The sequence below is a fragment of the Balearica regulorum genome, chromosome 15, assembly GCF_011004875.1.
Source record: "Balearica regulorum gibbericeps isolate bBalReg1 chromosome 15, bBalReg1.pri, whole genome shotgun sequence".
NCBI lineage: Eukaryota > Metazoa > Chordata > Aves > Gruiformes > Gruidae > Balearica > Balearica regulorum.
This window is the reverse complement of record NC_046198.1, coordinates 7,104,571-7,123,142: the sequence shown is the minus strand read 5'-3', so window position 1 is coordinate 7,123,142 and position 18,572 is coordinate 7,104,571. Positions and strand designations below refer to the sequence as shown.

Genomic DNA, 18,572 nt, shown 5'->3' with positions numbered 1-18,572 from the left:
AAGAAGAAAAAAGATTGCAATTTACAGAGTGATTTACATTGCAAAATAATAGGCAGCGATTAATTGAGACACTGCTGTTTGTTTCTTCAGTAAGACAATACCACAAGAAAGGCTGTGAATCTCTTGTTTTCCTGTTGACAATTTGGCTTCTCTTGACATCAGTGCAGGAGAAGTATCTTCTTCCTTTTGATCATTCACTTTCTTGCCATAGCTGGTAATTTCTGTGTATTTCTGTGCTGTAGAGAAACAGATAGCTAGTGAGAGTTCTTTGCCATCAGAGAGAATTTTTCCTCTCTTAGCTGAAATATATAATTTTTTTATCCTGTTAGGCTTGATTTTTTTCATTTTTTCCCAGTGTAACTTCCTTAAGTTCAATTCAGTTGGTTTTAATTAGTATTAAATATAGGACAGACAGATTTGCTAAATTTCTGGTTTGAGCTGTGTATTGTGGCAAGCTTTGGGTTCTACATGCTTTGCTATATATGCTGTGAAATATTAACAGGAACGACAAGAGTTGGACGCTCTACTAACCCATAACATTCAAGCTGCTGCTGACATTGGCATTCCTATGAGGATGTTAGTCGATGTGGTATCAGAAAAAAACAACAACTTCTATAAAAGACTTACTCGCTTTTGTGTGAACAGCAAGCAAGTACGTGTCTCCTCCGTATTACTAAGATGTGAAATAGAGGTAAAAGTAGGCTAATTGATTTGGTAAATACTGTTTTACCATTTGAAATACCTGTGTAAGGCCTTTATAGGAATACTCAACAGGGACTGGTTTGGTTTTAAAGGTCTTAATTAAACGAAGGCAGTATCTTTCAGCCACTCCTGTGCAATCCCTTCTAGCAGCAAATTTGACATCAGCAATGATCCATGACTCCCATTTGCAAACTGTATCAAACTGTCTTCATCAAGTATCTTCATTTGGTGCAGCATATTCCCTATTACAGTACAAAGTTGTAACTTAAAATTAAACAATACTTCACCATAAATTCTATATAGTTTTCATAATTTTACTCTAAGTGTAATTAGTACAGTAATTACAATTAATCAGAGCAGTCTCAATATCAGAGATGTGCCACAGTTAACTTTTGTCATATTTTATTTGGACTATAATAGATTACAGAAGAACTGAGCTTTGTCCAGAAGTTGGATGTTGTGTCTCTTCACTACAAACTTACTCATAACATAGAGGCACTGAAGACTTTGCAAATAGAAGACAGGATTGAGTTGCAGGTAAGTTAGCAGACATTAACAGAGGAGATGGAAGCACTAGCTGTAGAAGTCAGATGACAAAGAACAGAGGATGTAAATGTGACTTTGTGCATTTGCTATTCAGGTGAAATTTTTGTGTCTCTGTCAAAGAAGGTTGAATTTTACTCATTCAGTTGTTAACTTTGGCATCTTTATCATCTTTCCTATTCTGTTATGCCATCTTGCATAAGGTCACAGCACAGATTTCAAAGTTGCTTCGTAATAGTGCTTCACTTAAAAGTCAAGATTTATACAGGAAAAAAGCTTATTGCTACAAAATATAGCCCAAGTGGAGCAAACCACGACCGTAAACAATCTACCTAATGTTGCAGGTACAAGTGGGAAAGATTGTTCTCAACATTTGAAAATACAATCTAACCTTCAAAAAAATATCCTTCTGAATTAAGATGTCTGTGTTGTCACACCACCTCAGATTTTGTTTTCATTTATAATTATTTCTAGACCCAGTGCTCTTCTTTACCTATACTCTAATTAAGTTGGGCCTTCCTTACCTTTAATTCAGTTGCCAGAGAGACCAGCAGTGTCTTCTGTCCTTCAGGATGTAATTTGAAGTATGGTGGAGTATTCATGAAAGCGCATTGCAGGACGTGCAAACAGTAATTTTTTGTGCAAAATGAATGGTTTAGGACATTTTAAGTCTGTACCTGTGCATACAAGGACTATCTTGGAAAGATCTAGGATAAGATGAAGCAGGGAGCGTTGTGGTGGTAAAATGAAATGTCACTCTTATGGGCAGGTAACAAATCAGTCACTCTCTTGCCATTCACATTGCACTCCTGAGTTCTGTAACCCATCAGAAGTGAAAGGAAGTTGGGGAAGGTGCTGTCTAGATAGAGTGTTTTGATGGAAAAACACATTGCTGCTTATGCTCCTGATGGGATAAGATTTTCCTGAATTTGGATATTTTCCCAATATACATGGGTCATACTACCTGCTTCTGTTTTAAAGATGTTTATGTTTTCTTTTTCTCCCTCCTCCTTCTCCTTCCTGCACTCTTTCTCGCTATCTTTTTTCCCCCCTAAAGTTCAGGGTGGAGGGGAGTCCAGGTGCTCACTTTATTCTTGAGGGGAGTCTAGAAGCTCAGTTTGTTCTCAAGGGGTTGGGAGAATAAGCTTGCTGAACCAGAACTTTTTATGGGAATCAGAGGTTGGAGGTTGGCTCCCAGTGTGTGAACAGCCCCAAGACACAGCTGAGCTTGCAGCATGCACTGCATGAGGAGGGCAGTGCATTTTAGCTCATACGCCTAGTCTGTCTGATAGCTCTGCAGTGTACCTTGTATAGACTAGACAGACATGAGTACTGATATGATTTCACAGTTTAATTCCAAATGGTGTTTTCCTCCCAGACTGATTTCCTGGCATATTTTTTTATCTAAGATACACAAGCCTACAGCACAACACTTACTCTTTATTAATCATGTAATTGCTTGAATAGGGTTTAAGGCATGGCCATACTGGAGAATATGTGTTAAAATGTTGAATTTAAAAATGAGAGGGACATCTGTAACTATGTTGTGTTATAAAATTATACAAGATGATCTTTTTGGACACATTTTTGAGATGATACTGCCTGAACTGAAGAAAGAACCCTGACTAACAGGAGCTTTGCCTTTTACAAACTGCCTTTTCACAATTTACCTTTGTTGCACACAGGCTATCTTGAACCTGGAAGTGATCAAGAGCTTTAGTATGAAAGTGCATTACAGTGCTCACCTAATGGTTCTCGAAGGACAAATCCAGGAGTTTGAAACAAGTACTAACATAACTGGGAATTTCCATCATACTTGGCCATGGCTGCTACAAGCCAGAGTCCCATCATCTTTACAGGTAGTTTCTTTTTTTTTTTTTCTTTCTCCCTTGAAATTATTGTCCTTTATTGTAATGTAATAGCCCATGGCTTGAATGAGAACTACTGTTTTGTAAGGTACAGGATGGAAGCTGAGACTTTCTGATGTTTAGAAACTATGGATGGCTAAAGGCTGAACTACTGAAATAGAAAATTTCTTTTTTGACTGCTTTCTGGACCAGATTATTCTATTCTGATCAGTGTTAGCACAGTGTGTATTGTTGATATTGTAACCCTACAGGAGAACAGTTTCAGCAGGTTGCATTGGGAATTGGAATATTGCTCTTGTGTTCTTTGATGGAAATTTTGTACTTTAAGAAGTACTTCTTTAAGCACTATTTTCAGGGAACTATTGGAGTACCTGCTATCTAGTAAATATTGGCAATATGCATGGATCAAGGATACTTTATATAAAGGGAGTCATGTTGTTGTGGGATAAAAGAGAACCTAATGAGAATTTGACATAAATCAATGAGGCTGGTGTAGTTTGAAATTCATTTAATTGAATGGACTTTGTACTGGAAAGTCATAGATGATTAGTGAAAGGCTAAGATTTTTTTGTTAATGGATAGATTTTTGACCTAAGTATAGCCTAGAGAGAACTTACTTTCACTTCCATTTGCCTTCTGTTTTAAAATTAAATAGTATTTAAATGTTGTTTCAAGAACTTATATCTACATGTCATTTTTTAGATAGATGTGGTTTTTCAAGGGAAAAACACTACTCAAGAGAGATACATCCACATTGCAGCTGGAGAAACATCAATCGCATACATCATAAACTCCTATTATGTTGGTCACCAAGTGGATATCTTTTGCCAAAGTGTACATAGTAGCGAGGCACTAGAGGCATCTGGTTACCCTAAGGCAATCAACTTGATTCTCAGTTTACAGAAATCAGGTAGGAACCTGTCATTCCTTGCAGCTTTCTTATTATATAATAGCTCTTTGAGGATGTTTTGACTATTCCTTCAACAGCTACAAACTAACTAAGATATGCTGGTAGTACCTAAAAAGGGGCTTTTTCTTGTATGTAAGTAAAATTGCCATTCTTAAACTGCATCTGTTATTAGCTACATTAAATATGGTTTTTTTAATTCCAGGAAAGATCTCATGTGGTACATGTTGTGGTACAACACCTGGTAAAACCGGTGATCCCCAAGATACCTAGCTGCATAATATAAGAAACCGTCTTTTCCAATATCACACAAAAAACCTTGTTACAGAGCACAAAAAATGTGAATTCCAGTGTAGTTCAAAGTGGATTTTGAAAGTAATTATAAATGGCTTTTGTTGTTTGATCTGTGGAGGGGAGAAAGACCCATCCTGAATAAGCCAGTCTATCCTCAAAATTTGCCCTGACGTACATCCTATCTGCATATCCTTCAATTGCTGAGTTACATTGTGGTCAAGTACCTTTAATGCCCACATGGGAGTATATTCATGTTGGAAAAAAACCTAACAACTGTGAGAGCACCAAAGAGGTAGGAATTATTGAGATTGGCAGGCACCGAATCAATACTAGTGGCACCACTTCCTTTCACCCATTCTGAAAAAAGCAACAGGACACCAGGTGGCCTTCAGGACAGCTGCCAGAGTGGTCGCTGTATGATTGCATACATGTCTGTAATTTTGTCTTCTCCATAAAGAGTTTTGGGGTTTCACATGTCTCGTCTTATTTTTATCTCTTAGCAGTCTATTTTCTTTTTCAAATATGAAAATCTGGTAGGAAACTGGGGGGAAAGATCCTTAAGTTGTGTTGTTTGAGCAGTGTTGGTCAAACTTTGAAGGAGGCACTAGAGGTCAAAACAGCTTAGAGATCTTCTCTAGAAGAGGTGGCCAGTACCTGCCAAGTGCTACAGGTGGCTGTATGAGCTAGTCAGCTCTAGCTGCAAAAACACATTACTGTTGGGAACTGACTTGTCACTTAACACTTGTATGTGGATACACAAGCTCTGTTAACTCAAGACTTTGTATGTTCAAGGACATCAAAAAAACTCTGCACTCCTCCAACCACAGGCTGAAGCTCTTATCATCCTGAATGGATGACTTTGTCATGATGAATGTCTTAACCCAAAAGCTGGCTGGATTCATTTTATGCAGGCAGTACTGAAATTCCTTGAAAATGAGCCTTCAAAATGGCACTATTTTGTTCTTGCTATTTAGACAACAAAGCCAAGACTATCTGTGAAGTCCAATATGATGACAAAGATATAACTGTGACTATGGATATTGACACAGACTTTCAACTGTTTGGTATATTTGAATTTATGGCAGAAGTGAAGCATTCAATATCACTTCTCCATCATCTGGGACTTCCCTTCTTTCTTAAGGTAATAAACTGTGGATCTTTTGTTGTGCTTTGATTAGAGCTGTCATCTGAATCATGCTGTCACTAGCATGAATCCAGAACTTTTTCAGTGGCCTCAGTGTATAAACTCCAGGTTTATACAAGTGCAGATGAGAGGTGACTTGGACCAGTTTATCAGAGTTCTTATTCAACTTAAGTACACAGCTAATGGTCTGTTTCCAAGGAATCTCAAGCAGGTACCTGAAATCCCTGATTTCAGGATTAATCATTTCAGGAAGGCACTCATTTACTGTCACTTCTGAGCTGATACAATAGAAGGGACTTTTGGTAGAAAACAGCTGTCCTTCATACCTAGAGAATTCCTTGGCTTGGTTAAAGTATTTGTAACATAGATAACTAAAATATTTCAGTGTTGAATAAACAGAAATAGATTTGTATTACAAACTACTTGATAGGATCAACAACGGCTGTACCTGTTCATCCCCAGGGAGAAAGTAGTATTAGTTGAAATGTCTCCTCCCCTTTTGGAGGGTAGTACACAGAACAGCACATCTAAGTCATTCCTCACCTTCTCTTCAAATAAGACAATAAGTAGCTAGGATACAAGATTGAAGGTAGACTTTTCTGAAAATAAACACTAGATCAATATTAAACCTGCATATTAAGTGTCAGTGTTTCAAGTGAATATTTAATGCCAACATTTTGTTAAAAGGTGTTAGATATATCCCCTGCTTTTTTCCCCTTAATCTTTAGTGAAATGTCTTTTATCCTTTAAATGTTGGAGTGGAAAAAAGAAAGAGAGAGATGCTAGTTCTTTAGGTGCCTTATTCATGTATAAGGTATGAGTGTAATCATGGGACTTCAGAAATTACTGTTCCCACAGACTTTGGCAAACACAAAATGTGTTGATATTTAAGTGTGGGATACTGTGCTCATCTTCCCCAGAGGGGTTCTTTAGCAGTTTCAGGATAAAGCTGTAAAGGAGCCAGTAGGTGTGGGAGGAAGAATATACCCTGGAGTAAAAGATTTGTGGAGCTCCATCTGTTTCATCAAAAAAAGAAGGAAAGGCACTTTCTTTACAGTATATGAAAAAGAAGAGTAGAGAAGACATAAACAAGAACCAGTGCCTATAGACTTAAACAAGATAAGGATACATTGAAACTAAGGCTAGTATTTGTCAATAATGCAAGTGAGTAGCTATAGAAACATACAGAAAAAAAGGAACACATCTCTTGGTGCTTTTGGTTTAGGTCTAGAAAACATCTAGAAGGCCTGTCTGGAAGATAAACTTCAATCAAGATGATAGGTTTTAGTCAGTCAAGAGATTGTGCTCAGTTTAGGTGAAATGCTGAGTAGAAGCTATGGTGTGTGATTTGTTTATTTTTTTTCTCCTCACAGATGACAATTCAAGAAGTCCTGACTGAAAATGAAATTGAAGGAGCTCTGAGGCTGACCTATGAAAAAAGCACAAACTTCTCCTTTACCATCAGTAGGAAAAAAGACCAAGAAGGGTAAAAGGGTCATTCTGAGCACTGTAAAAATGTCATTAGGCCCCTGTGATTCCATTTAAAAAGTAGCTGGTTTAGTCACCAAACCACTGGTGAAATGGATAACAGCTCTTTGATAGAGTGCGTAGTCACACCAAACAGCCTGTATACTTCAGGAAGCTTATGAAGGGCTGCAGAAATTCCCCTCCTCACAGCTTGGGGCATGCTTGTCTTTTTGCTTACCCCCCACAGCATCGAAGTAGCAGACAGTGAAATAATCCAGAAAACTCTAGGTCTAGTTAGACAAGTACTGAAAGTCTTGTAAGTTCTGTTAAACTCTCTACTAATCATAAAGTTTGGAAACCATGGCAATGCTTGCCAAGTCAGTTTCCAAAATACCTATCTCATTTTTAAAAAGCTGATGCATTTACTATGGCTAGTAAATTACCAGCCAAAATAATTTCTGTTCCAGTGGGCCACGTTCTGTCCCTGGGATGCACATGCAGATTTTTCACTGAGGTCAGAGGAAGCACTGCTGATTGGTCTCCTTTGCCTTTGTATGAATGCATCAAAAAAATGTGAGCTGGGTAAGCATTCAGTGGAAGGTACTGCAATTTGTGACTCTAAGAGCTGTGGCAGACTCAGAGATTACTCAGATGAACTTGTACTGTCAGTGAGTGCGAACCTTGTGAAATATTGTTGAACAAAAGTACATTTCTTCCCTTTAGTGAAGAGTTGAATATAAAAGCACTCCAGACTCATCCCTTCTTTCTACAGTACTTCCCCAGTGCAGCAGAACTGTCTTCTAAGGTAACTATCTGCCGTTTATCTGTCACATACATCACTACAAATTAGACTCCTAATTTAGGAGTCAAGCTGCATTATTTCTAGTAATAGTATCTCTGACCTTTTTGTTGTTGTTAAGGATGTTTTTGTTTTCAAAGATCCCAACCTACTCGAAAGGATTTATTCCATTTGACTCTGCTTCCATGCATCTGCATTAATTATGACTCCTCTCAGGAATGTTTTCAATTATTCTGGCTACTAAGAAAAGAGAGACTGGGCAGAAAGCAGTTCTAGATATTGGCTGTTGGCAGTGCAGAAATACACAACAGCAAGGATAAGCAAGGAAGATGAATGGGGTTATCTGTCAGTCAAGTGCAGCTCAGTTACTCCTGCTCACGTAAAACCTAATTTCTTATGCGTGTTTATGTTGTTTTGTAGCTGTGCCTTCTATAATGCAAACATAAGGGAAAAACTGATCTCTGTAAGGTTCTGAGGACCATAATACAAAATACTGTGTGAAGAATGCGAGCACAATATTTAAGTTTATTTTCTCTTTCTCTCTCTTTTTTTATTTTTTATTTTAATTTAATGGGAACTTGAAAAGGTAAATTATGATATGAGTGAAGCAAAAGCCAAATTCTACCTCAGGATGGAAAAAAGGGATTTCAATGCTACAGCTAAGCTGACTTGCACTGGAACCAGCTACAGTAATATCATTGAAATAATACAGACAATGTCCCAGGTTGGTATCATCACCTCAGATGGCAAAAGGCAAGCTGCGACAGCCCTATTTCTCGAGTATGGCATTCGGGGTGCTGGCTGCTGAACAGTGAAGGTCAAATACAGCTCCAGCTGCTATAAGGTGTTTTGCCCTTGATTTCTCCAGTACCATGAGCAAACATACAACTGTAGATTAGTTGACTGTCCAATGGTATAAATTGTTGTTTGTTTTTTAGATTTGTTTGCTCCTATAGACAGAGCACATATATAGGTGTGGTGGTTTAGCCCCAGCGGGCAACTAAGCACCACGCAGCCACTCCACCAAGGGGATGGGGAGGAGAATGGGAAAAAAAAACACCTCGTGGGTTGAGATAAAGATAGTTTAATAGGATAACAAAGGAAGAGAATATTAATAACAATAAGTGATGCACGAACGCAATTGCTCCCACATGCAAAACGAAAATAAAACAATCCGATGCCCATTCTGTTTCCAAGCAGTGATTCTGCTTCCCGGCTCACTTCCCCAGTTCTGTCTGGAGCATGACGTTCTATGGCAGGGAGTATCCCTTTGGCCAGTTTGGGTCAGCTGTCCTGGCTGTGCTCTTCAGCTGGTTGTGCCCCTGATAGGGTGTGAGAAGCTGGAAAGTCCTTGACTTAGTGTAGACACAACAACTACCCAGCAACAAGTAATGTCTTATTGACATTATTCTCATACTAAATCCAAAACACAGCACAATACCGGTAATGTACGTTGCATTATGTGAGAAGATGACTTACTGTAGAAATGAAGTCAGAAATGAATGGCTGCTTATAAAAAAAGCAGTGGGCTTTAGGGTATTGGACCTTATATAAACTCATCTCTAAAGCTAGATTCCATAGGACTTTACAGTATCAAAACTACACACGTAGGTTTTAACTTTTCAGAGAACTTGGGATTTAATATGTTTCCACTCTTTTATTTTTAGTTAAAAATTCTTCCAAGGCAGCTTGTGTTTATGATGCATTACCAAAAAGGCAACAGAACACGTATGCTGAGGCACATTGCTCTGTGGGATGGCAAAGAGATAAAGGTAACAGGCACTTACACTGGACCCCTCCCAAAGTTGCCTGGAGGTCATGATGTTCAGGGTAGGTTTCTCAAGTCTTTTGCCAGTGTTGATAGCAGACTATAAAATAAACTAAACCACATAAATCTGATTTCAAAATGCATATTCAAATGGTTTCAATCCAGGCCTTGTAAGATCTTACTTGCTTTAAATTCATGGTAAGTCTGGCTGTTGGAAATGTCCACTTCAGAACACCATTTTTGTTTTGTGGATATGGAATGTAAAGCTTAAATAAACTTTAGTAGTGCCAGGGAAAAGTTTGGCCAGAGTGAAAAGTCATCAACAAATTAAAATGCCTATTGTTATTTTATAACAAATTTCAGAAGTGTTCTGGATTAAATGAAACATTTGGGTTTATTTTTATTTTTGCTTTTGAATATTGTAAATATTTAATGAAAATCAAAGGAAACCTAGGAACTACTTTTGGACTAGACACCATTTGTAAACAGAGAAGAGAATTTAAGTATTGCAGCTACTTTCATTCTAGCCAAAGCACTGGGATACTTAGCTGGGAGCTGGCTGACTCGGGTTCACATCTGCATTTGGTTTCATTCAGAGCAGTGATTTGACTGAGAAATCCCCATGTGTGGGGCTCGTTCTCTCTTCTTCCTGATTTCATTTTGAATATAGTTCCATAGTTCTGTGCCACTGAATGTTTCATTTTTTTCACAAACACAACTTCGGTGGGAGAGAGGGGAGAGCAGATGTAGCATGAGCAGTAGTACACTCTGCAGTGTAGATCAGGGTCTTCATTCTCTAATTTTATGACTTCAGGATCCAGTTGGAAAGTACCAGAAAAGAAACATACGTTTCCTTTCAGGAGGAGTCAAGGTGCTTAGGAGGAGCTTTATAGGATCTGTAGTCTTACCACGCTGTGAGGTTGCCACATGTGTGAGGTGTACACCTGGACTTGCTAGCCAGAAACGCTCCGAGCTCCACAAGTGCACATGTAGCTTGAGGCAGATTCAGCCTCAAATACCCAGTAACCCAGTTTCAGGGTCACTCACCATGAAGTGGGTACCAAAATGCAAATCTCCCTTTCTTTCAAGGGTTTTGGGGTGACCCACGTCTCAGATATGTCCTTCAGTCACTGCAGTGGAGGTATAGAGAGACTCATCCCACATAGTGTTTTTCCTGAATGTTGCCCAAGTGTTCCTTTGAATTTGGAGAGTAAAAACATTTAATTTTAAGTTCATTTTTGTTTATTTTTCTGTTTTCTTCTTCCTTTGTATGTTTTCTGGATATAATTTTATATTTTTTTATTTTATTGTCACCCATTTCTGAGGCTTTTTTCAGAAACTGTAGAAAATTCTGTCACTCTACTGCACTGAGTACTGCAGGTACTTGTCATGCTGGCCACTACCTTGAGGTGCTAAACCCTTATGTTGAGGCTATGCTATCTGAAAATAGAGAAAATAACTGCACTTTCTTGTTTGTGAGTTGTAAGCTGTTCCGCTTCCAGTGTAAGGCCATCTCAGCTTCATAAAGATTACTTTCCTGGCTGTTCTTGCTGGAAATTGCTTTGGGTATACATATCCAGCTTTTGATTATTGTAGGTAATTACTGTTTTGCTGGTAAATAGAGGACTCCCGTTTTCCCTTACGTTTCTTCATATTCAGCAGACATCAGCACATTAAAGTCATTGTGGCTTTTAGGTAGGTGCACGTGTGTGTGTGAGCAAAGACCATGTTTTCAGTTACCCTGCTACCTGTGGGAGAATATGTCCTATGCCTTTTTCTTTATCAGCAAATGAACAGTCATGATTTGTGGTGGGGAAAACTTACTTGCTTTTTTTTCCTTGTAGTGGAACTTTTCCATCCTCTCTCCATCCCTTTCCCATGGCATACTAGAGTCAACTTGTATGTGAAGCATTCAGCACGCAATCACCGGGATGATCTTACTGTCATTTGGAATGAGAAGGACCAGGTACGGTACAGCAGCACAGAGCAAATTAATACTGGGAGAATTACAAGAATATCAAGTGGTTCTTTTTTATTATTTTTTTTTTTAAAAAAGGCATTAAGAAAGCCAGGGAATTATCCTCCTTCTTGGATGTATAAAAGACTATGACTGTGAAAGATGAGCAGGTGATATTCTTGTTGGAAGCATTTTCAGGCCATGCTTTTTTTTTGTTTGTTTGCAGTAACCCCACAGGTTGCTGCATAACCAGAGGCAATGAAATGCACATGGTTCAAAGCACTGGATAAAGGCCATTCCCAGCACTCTCAAAGGCTCTAGGACAGCTTTTGTGAGCAGATGGAAAGAATAGCACAAATGTCATGTTTAAAGCAGCTTAGTGGGAAGGAAGTAAAATCTAAGACAAACAAGTGTTGAGCATTAGTGTGAGGTTGAAAAGGATGAAGAACCTACCTGTTGCATGGATATATGCTATGTTTACCTACATGTAAACGTGACACATACTTGTGCTTCACATTTTCAGCGTTACTGACTCAACTGAAGTGCTTTTGTATTTCATTCTGTCATTCATTAGTGAGAATGACACCTTTGGTACAAAGTTGGTGTAACAGATAAATCAGTTTTCATTTTCTTAGAGTAAGTCAGCATTAATTTTTTAAAAATAGAAATAGTAAAAAAGACAGAAGTAAGAGAACTTTAGTTGATTTCCAAATGTGGTTAAATGGGGATGCTTACTGACTTGCAACTAAATATGCCATCTCTATATGTATGTCTGAAATACAGCTCCTTGGCTGAATATTACATTATTTTCTGAATAAAGGAAAGATAAAAGACAGTGTTAAGAATTTGTTACCATTCAGAAACATAAATGTGCCTGCAAAAAAGAACTAGAATTTCTAATTTCTTTAAAAAGTGCTAAAATTCCAAAATTTACTTTAGAAGTATAGAATGTATTTTTGTACTACTACTTAAATTACCACAACCATTTAAATGCCACCGCTATTTAAATTGCCACAAAAATATTGTGAAAGGCTATATGATAGCTCCCAGCAACATTACAGAATTTAGTTCCTGATTCTGCAAATGTTTTTGCTTGTGCTTCAACTTTGCAAGCTGCGTCTAAGCACTCTGCGGCAGCAGAGCCTACAGTGCCTAAAGATGAGGCCAAACTTAAGCCTCATCAAAATTAAGCATGGTTAATGATTTTAGTAAAATACAGAGAGTAGGTTTACTTTCAGCTGCACCATATAGGAAATTCAAGTAGCAAGAATGTCCTCATTTGAACATTAATTTGCCACACTACTTCAAAAAGGAAATTATTACACACATAATTCATCTGAGGAAGAGGTACAGGGAAATCTCACTGGGTGTATGTTTGAGGTCGGTATGTGAAAGCTGTTTTACTTCACAATTTCCTTCTTTTACATCTGTTGATATGGATCAGGTATCGGTGTCATCTTCTCTGAAGTTTGGAAGAGACCGTGTGAACTACAGAGCCACAGTTGCCCACCCTTTTAATTACACTCTGAAGCAACTGGAGGTCCATTCCCTGTCAGAAAGAAGAGGCAGAAAGTACAACCAGCAGGTGAGATCATGAAAAAGGGCTGCAAAATATAAAGCTGTAATACTATATTTACTGTTAGAGTACCTTTCGTCTCAAAGAATTGCAGAACCAGGTATCATCCTGAAAAATGTAAAGACCACCAAGTACTATAATCTCCTTGTGTCCATACCACCACCATTGTTTCCTTTTGTAAGTGTAACTGTTGCTAGCTGAAAGTATCAGTCTTGCACTTATAGCATTGACCCACTTTGGATGGTAAGAAGCCAGAACTGCACAGGAGCCCACCTCGCAATGAAAATGAGGCAAATTTTGTCCACAAAGTGATGAACAAACTCCTGTTCCACAAAAAAAGCCAGAAACCCTTTGATACCCATTAGAGCAACCCTAAATTTTTGGACTGTATGGGGGAAAAAAAAGGAAGAACTCCACAAATCATCCTTCAAGATCAAAGATGACAGAATATTTTCTGTCTGAAAATGCACTGCATGGGCCAGGACGCTCCAGTTGCTGTGGCTGAAGAATTTCTGCTCAATCATAAGCTGCACAAACTGTACAATGTTCTGTTTGTTCATCTGGAGTCTTTTTGGTAGTCATAGTGGTGCCACAGTGCTCTCAGGTTGTTTTTACTAAGAGGTCCATTTGTCCCAAGCATCGTATTCAGAGGATTAATTCTCTTGATAGTGTCATTATTCCACTGATGTCATTAATTGCTATGCATGTGTGTTGGGTTTGTGTGGCAAGGTTTTGGTAGCGGGGGGGCTACAGGGGTGGCTTCTGTGAGAAGCTGCTAGAAGCTTCCCCTGTGTCTGACAGAGCCAATGCCAGCCGGCTCCAAGACGGACCCACCGCTGGCCAAGGCCAAGCCAATCAGCGCCTCTGTGATAACATATTTAAGAAAGAGAAAAAACAGTTAGAGCTTTTGCAGCCAGAGAGAGGAGTGAGAAGATGTAAGAAACTCTGCAGACACCAAGGTCAGTGCAGAAGGAGGAGCAGGAGGTGCTCCAGGCGCCAGAGCAGAGATCCCCCTGCAGCCCGTGGTGAAGACCATGGTGAAGCAGGCTGTTCCCCTGCAGCCCATGGAGGAAGGATGAGGGGGTGTAGAGATTCCACCTGCAGCCCGTGGAGGACCCCACACCGGAGCAGGTGGAGGCACCTGAAGGAGGCTGTGGCCCCGTGGGAAGCCCGCGCTGGAGCAAGCTCCTGGCAGGACCTGTGGACCCGTGGAGAGAGGAGCCCACGCCAGAGCAGGTTTGCTGGCAGGACTTGTGACCCCGTGGGGGACCCATGCTGGAGGAGTTTGCTCCTGAAGGTCTGCACCCTGTGGGAGACACCCACGTTGGAGCAGTTCATGAAGGACTGTAGCCCGTGGGAAGGACTCCATGTGGAGCAGGGGAACGATGAGAGGAGTCCTCCCCCTGAGGATGAAGAAGCGGCAGAAACACCGTGTGATGAACTGACCGTAACCCCCATTCCCCATCCCCCTGTGCCACTGAGGGGGGGAGGAGGTTGAAGCCAGGAGTGAAGTTGAGCCCGGGAAGATGGGAGGGGTGGGGGGAGGTGTTTTAAGATTTGGTTTTATTTCTCATTCCTCTACTCTGTTTCGCTTAGTAATAAATGAGAAGAATTTGCTCTCTAAGTTCAGTCTGTTTTGCTCGTGACAATAATTAGTGAGTGATCTCTCCCTGTCCTTATCTCAACCCACAAGCTTTTTGTTATACCTTTTCTCCCCTGTCTAGTGAAGGAGGGGAGTGATAGGGTGGCTCTTGTGGGCACCTGGCCCCCAGCCAGGTTCAACCCACCACAGCATGTTAGACCCAGTGCAGCTTCCAGAGAAGAGAATGGCCTCAGTTGTAAAAGTGCAGTTTTCCTGTGTGTTTGTCTAAGACCCTGGGCTTCCAGGCCATGTGGAATTCAATGGAGTTCTAACATTTTTCTGTGGCAGTTTTAATTGTGCTTCTTTTTTCCCCCACTGGGTGGAGATAATTTTGCTAGATCACCCTGCAGGCTCTTCTGCTAGTTCTAGTCTTGCTTCACTGGGCAAATCCTTCTTTTCTGGTTTCAGCTGCAGCTCACAGGGAATGGTGGCCAGCCTGCTGACATCCAACTGACCCTGGAGGATAAATCAAAGGTGAACGTCACTGCCTGGGATGGCTGTGTGACACTCTCTTCAGGTCAGGTATGAGTCTTTGAATCTAAGAAGGCATGAGTATAGCTAAATTTCTGGGTTTGAGTGTCACAGAATGATTTTTTTCTGCACTTGTTATCGTGTGAAAACCTTTTACTTGAAGTCAACCTTTTCTTGTCTCAGAGGAAGAAAAATAAAACCTCTGAAGAATTCTCTTTCATGTTGCCAGATATGTTCGTATTTGGGATGCAGTTTTCCTTCAGGACAGAATTGTCAACCCCTTAGGTTTCTTGGTAGAGACTGAGAGTTTTATGGATGTAGACCATCCAGGGGTTCTCACAGGGGTGTATTTTTGCCCAGAAAGCATACTACTCTATACTGAACACATTTTTTAGGAAATTACTAATATGTATGTCTTAATTTTTTTCCCTCTTCCAGCTTCAGAGAGTGTTAAGTCTGGAACACCTGCATGCCTGTGGCTCTCTAGAGCGAAGATCAGCATCATTTAATGAATATCTAGATCTGAACTGGGATGACAAAAAATTCAAACACAATTTAACTTACGAGGTAAGAGAAGGCAGTTTTGTCTGTTAACTCACCATTTTTATGGAAGCTGTTCTAATATCTGGGAAATTATTTAGTTTTTATATGTAATTTTGAGTGGATTTTCAGAAAGCGTCTGTAGATTACCATTTTCTCTGAAGTACCATTATTTCATTTTACCTTTTACATATTTCTTTGCATACGAAGAAAGCTAAATGTAGCATAATTAAGAAAAAATTAGTTCTTACAAACTACAGTCCTCACTTGTGCCCTGAATTTGCAAAACTGTTGAGTTAATTCTGTAGGATGGGGACCAGTAACTGTGCTGATAAGCCAAAACATTGTTAAGTGGAAATGTTACTTTAAAAACCTGAAGCTACTAGAATAAAAAAAGCCAGCACAGGGACAGGATGAGGTTGAGAGCTGGGATGAGTGAGCATGGAGGAGTGTCTAAGATTCTGTTGTCATATTTTAACTTTGTTTTCTTGGCTCATTGCAGAGAAATCAATTCTTATATCCTGATAAATTTCAGTTAGAAGCTGTTCTGGAAAATATTTTCCTGACCTCATGCACCAAACAGAAGATTCTGGGGAAAATAGAAACAAACTACTCATCTTGCCTCGACTATTATATGAGCTTTGAGTTCTGTGACCTTCCAAATGTAAGTGTTACATAAACATGTGGAACCTACTTCACTTTAAATGTAATTACTGGTTTGGAGACTCAGTTCTCCTCAGCTGCAACTTTTCACAAGAATTGCCATACTTCTGTAATTTAATGAACCATAAATAGTGTCTTTTGATGGGCTGAGGCAGAAAGGTCATGTTTGCCACTGTCATATATTCTATAGGTCCTATCGCAGTTGTAAACATTCCCACTTCCTCCATGTTCTTTCTTTCCTATTCCTCTCAAAGGTCTTTTAATTTCATGTTTCTGGAGAATATCAAAACAGACTCACGAGTGATTGAAATGGAAACTGGAGAGGAATAAAAGTGCTTTCCTTCCCCCGTACGTAAAAGTTTACTGGGTTTTATGGCTGCCCTGCTGGTAGTGATGGATTTTGGAACCTTAGTGTAACGTTATAGTTGTCATTTATTTTTATATAACACACATAAACCAGATACCTATCCATGATCTTCCTGAGGTACAAATTGGACCCCAGCGTTGCTTGTAGATATTCACAACAAACACAAAACTTCAAACTTGTAATAAATGTGGTCTCCTTCCAGTTCCCAGTGGCTAAAACACACCTCAGTTGGTTTCCTCATTTACTGTTGGAGCAGGTCACACCCAGGTAGTAATGGGAAACAGCAGCCAAATTCTGATGCCAGTGAAAACTTTTTCCAAGACATATTAGTACGTGTTTATAATGCAAAAAATGTATATGCACATTACTTCAAAATCAGGTGCCTCTATTCTTTTGGATCCTTTTCTTCAAAGGCATGTATCAAAAATGCCTAGCTAGAGTAGTTGAGAAGCATAAGACCAGAAAAATGGACTTGTTTTAATAAAATATAGTTATATTCCAGCTGTTCATCTTGTCTTAGGCTGCAGTCACTGAACATACTTTGTTGTACCACAGAAACTGAAGATGTAATGAAATAAGACAGTGCTGTGAGAAGGAGCACATGCTGGTTTCTGAAACGACAAGTTTTGTTCATCACTTCATTTGTGTGATTGTGATGAAAATGTGTAATTTCATGAGAACGCTAACATTGTACGACCTCTTACTACTCTATGCAGAGCCCATTTCTGTGGAAGAATTAAGTTTTAATACCTTTTTTGTTCATACTTAGGTAATTGTTTTCTCTGGAAGACACCAGCTCAACAAAGATGACATCATTTTGCAATCAGAGGGTAGATTCCACCTTGCTGATCATGGGAGAGATAAGGGGTTGATTGGAGTATCCTTAAAAAATCAAAGTACAGCTGATGTGAAGAACTATTCTTTGGAAATTGAAGTGAGTTTTTATTTTATTTTAATGGCACTGGGGTTTGGGATTTGGTTTTTAAAGGCCTACTGCCATCTATCTTCCAAACTGATCAGGTGCAGCCAGTGACTTGTAAAACAGCAGGCAAGTACAAGCAACATAAAATACTCCTCATTTCCTTAGTTCTGTTTTTAAAGGAGCAGTTATGCAATGTACATTCAGCATGATTGAGAGAGAAAGGAAGGTACCAGCATTAGTTGTCTGCAGAGCTCAGTGACAAATACAATAGGTGTATTCAAGTGGAGTATATAAAAGCTTTAAGAGGCTGTGTGTTATGATAGCTCACCTTCTTCAGCATGACTGGTCTGTTTGAAGCATTTTTTTTTTTGCACCATAACAAAGATAATAAAAAGAAAAAAGAGGGAAACAAAATGTGAGACTGGTTACCAGAAGAAAGAACTGACCTTAAGAAAAGCACAGAACAGCTAAAATGATTTTCATCCTGTGCAAATCTCTTCCTTTTTCTCTCCTCTCCTATTTTGCACTTGCTGTTAATTTTCTGTGAAATTAATAAGGTGGAGAAGCTGATGGTGGCAACAGAGTGAGGCAGAAAAATAATGTGTTCAGCACCATCCAAACTCTTCATTAGAAGGAATGTGGGCAGTCAGTCATAATTAACTGAGACTATAGACCACCCCTTAACAAAATGATGATTATTTAATCAGTAACAGGCTAAGACAAATGCTAAATTGTTTTTCCTTCTCTCTCTTTAGAAAGAAGGGAGATGAAAGAAGTATCAGCTGCTCTACTTGGGCTTTCTCTAGTCTTTGTTTTGGAATAAATGGCACAAATTAGCAGCCTCACAGGGACTTGACTGTTAAAATATGTTTCTTTTATTGCTACCATTAAAATTTTGTCCACAAGCCTTGTGCTATCCAGTCATCAGCTCTTGAGCCACTC

General features: G+C 39.3%; 1 protein-coding gene across 2 annotated transcripts in view; it reads left to right on the top strand.

Annotated features, from left to right (window-relative positions):
• Positions 1 to 18,572, top strand: part of LOC142604009 (uncharacterized) — a 105,001-nt gene that overhangs the window by 71,474 nt on the left and 14,955 nt on the right. For both annotated transcript variants that reach the window (XM_075767753.1, XM_075767755.1), the window contains 15 exons: positions 503 to 652; positions 1,123 to 1,239; positions 2,931 to 3,104; positions 3,816 to 4,023; positions 5,289 to 5,455; positions 6,832 to 6,944; positions 7,649 to 7,730; positions 8,311 to 8,448; positions 9,392 to 9,554; positions 11,337 to 11,458; positions 12,894 to 13,034; positions 15,076 to 15,189; positions 15,577 to 15,705; positions 16,181 to 16,342; positions 17,478 to 17,642. In XM_075767753.1, the coding sequence (XP_075623868.1) occupies positions 503 to 652; positions 1,123 to 1,239; positions 2,931 to 3,104; positions 3,816 to 4,023; positions 5,289 to 5,455; positions 6,832 to 6,944; positions 7,649 to 7,730; positions 8,311 to 8,448; positions 9,392 to 9,554; positions 11,337 to 11,458; positions 12,894 to 13,034; positions 15,076 to 15,189; positions 15,577 to 15,705; positions 16,181 to 16,342; positions 17,478 to 17,642 (2,145 nt within the window). The remainder of the gene's footprint in view (positions 1 to 502; positions 653 to 1,122; positions 1,240 to 2,930; positions 3,105 to 3,815; positions 4,024 to 5,288; positions 5,456 to 6,831; positions 6,945 to 7,648; positions 7,731 to 8,310; positions 8,449 to 9,391; positions 9,555 to 11,336; positions 11,459 to 12,893; positions 13,035 to 15,075; positions 15,190 to 15,576; positions 15,706 to 16,180; positions 16,343 to 17,477; positions 17,643 to 18,572) is intronic.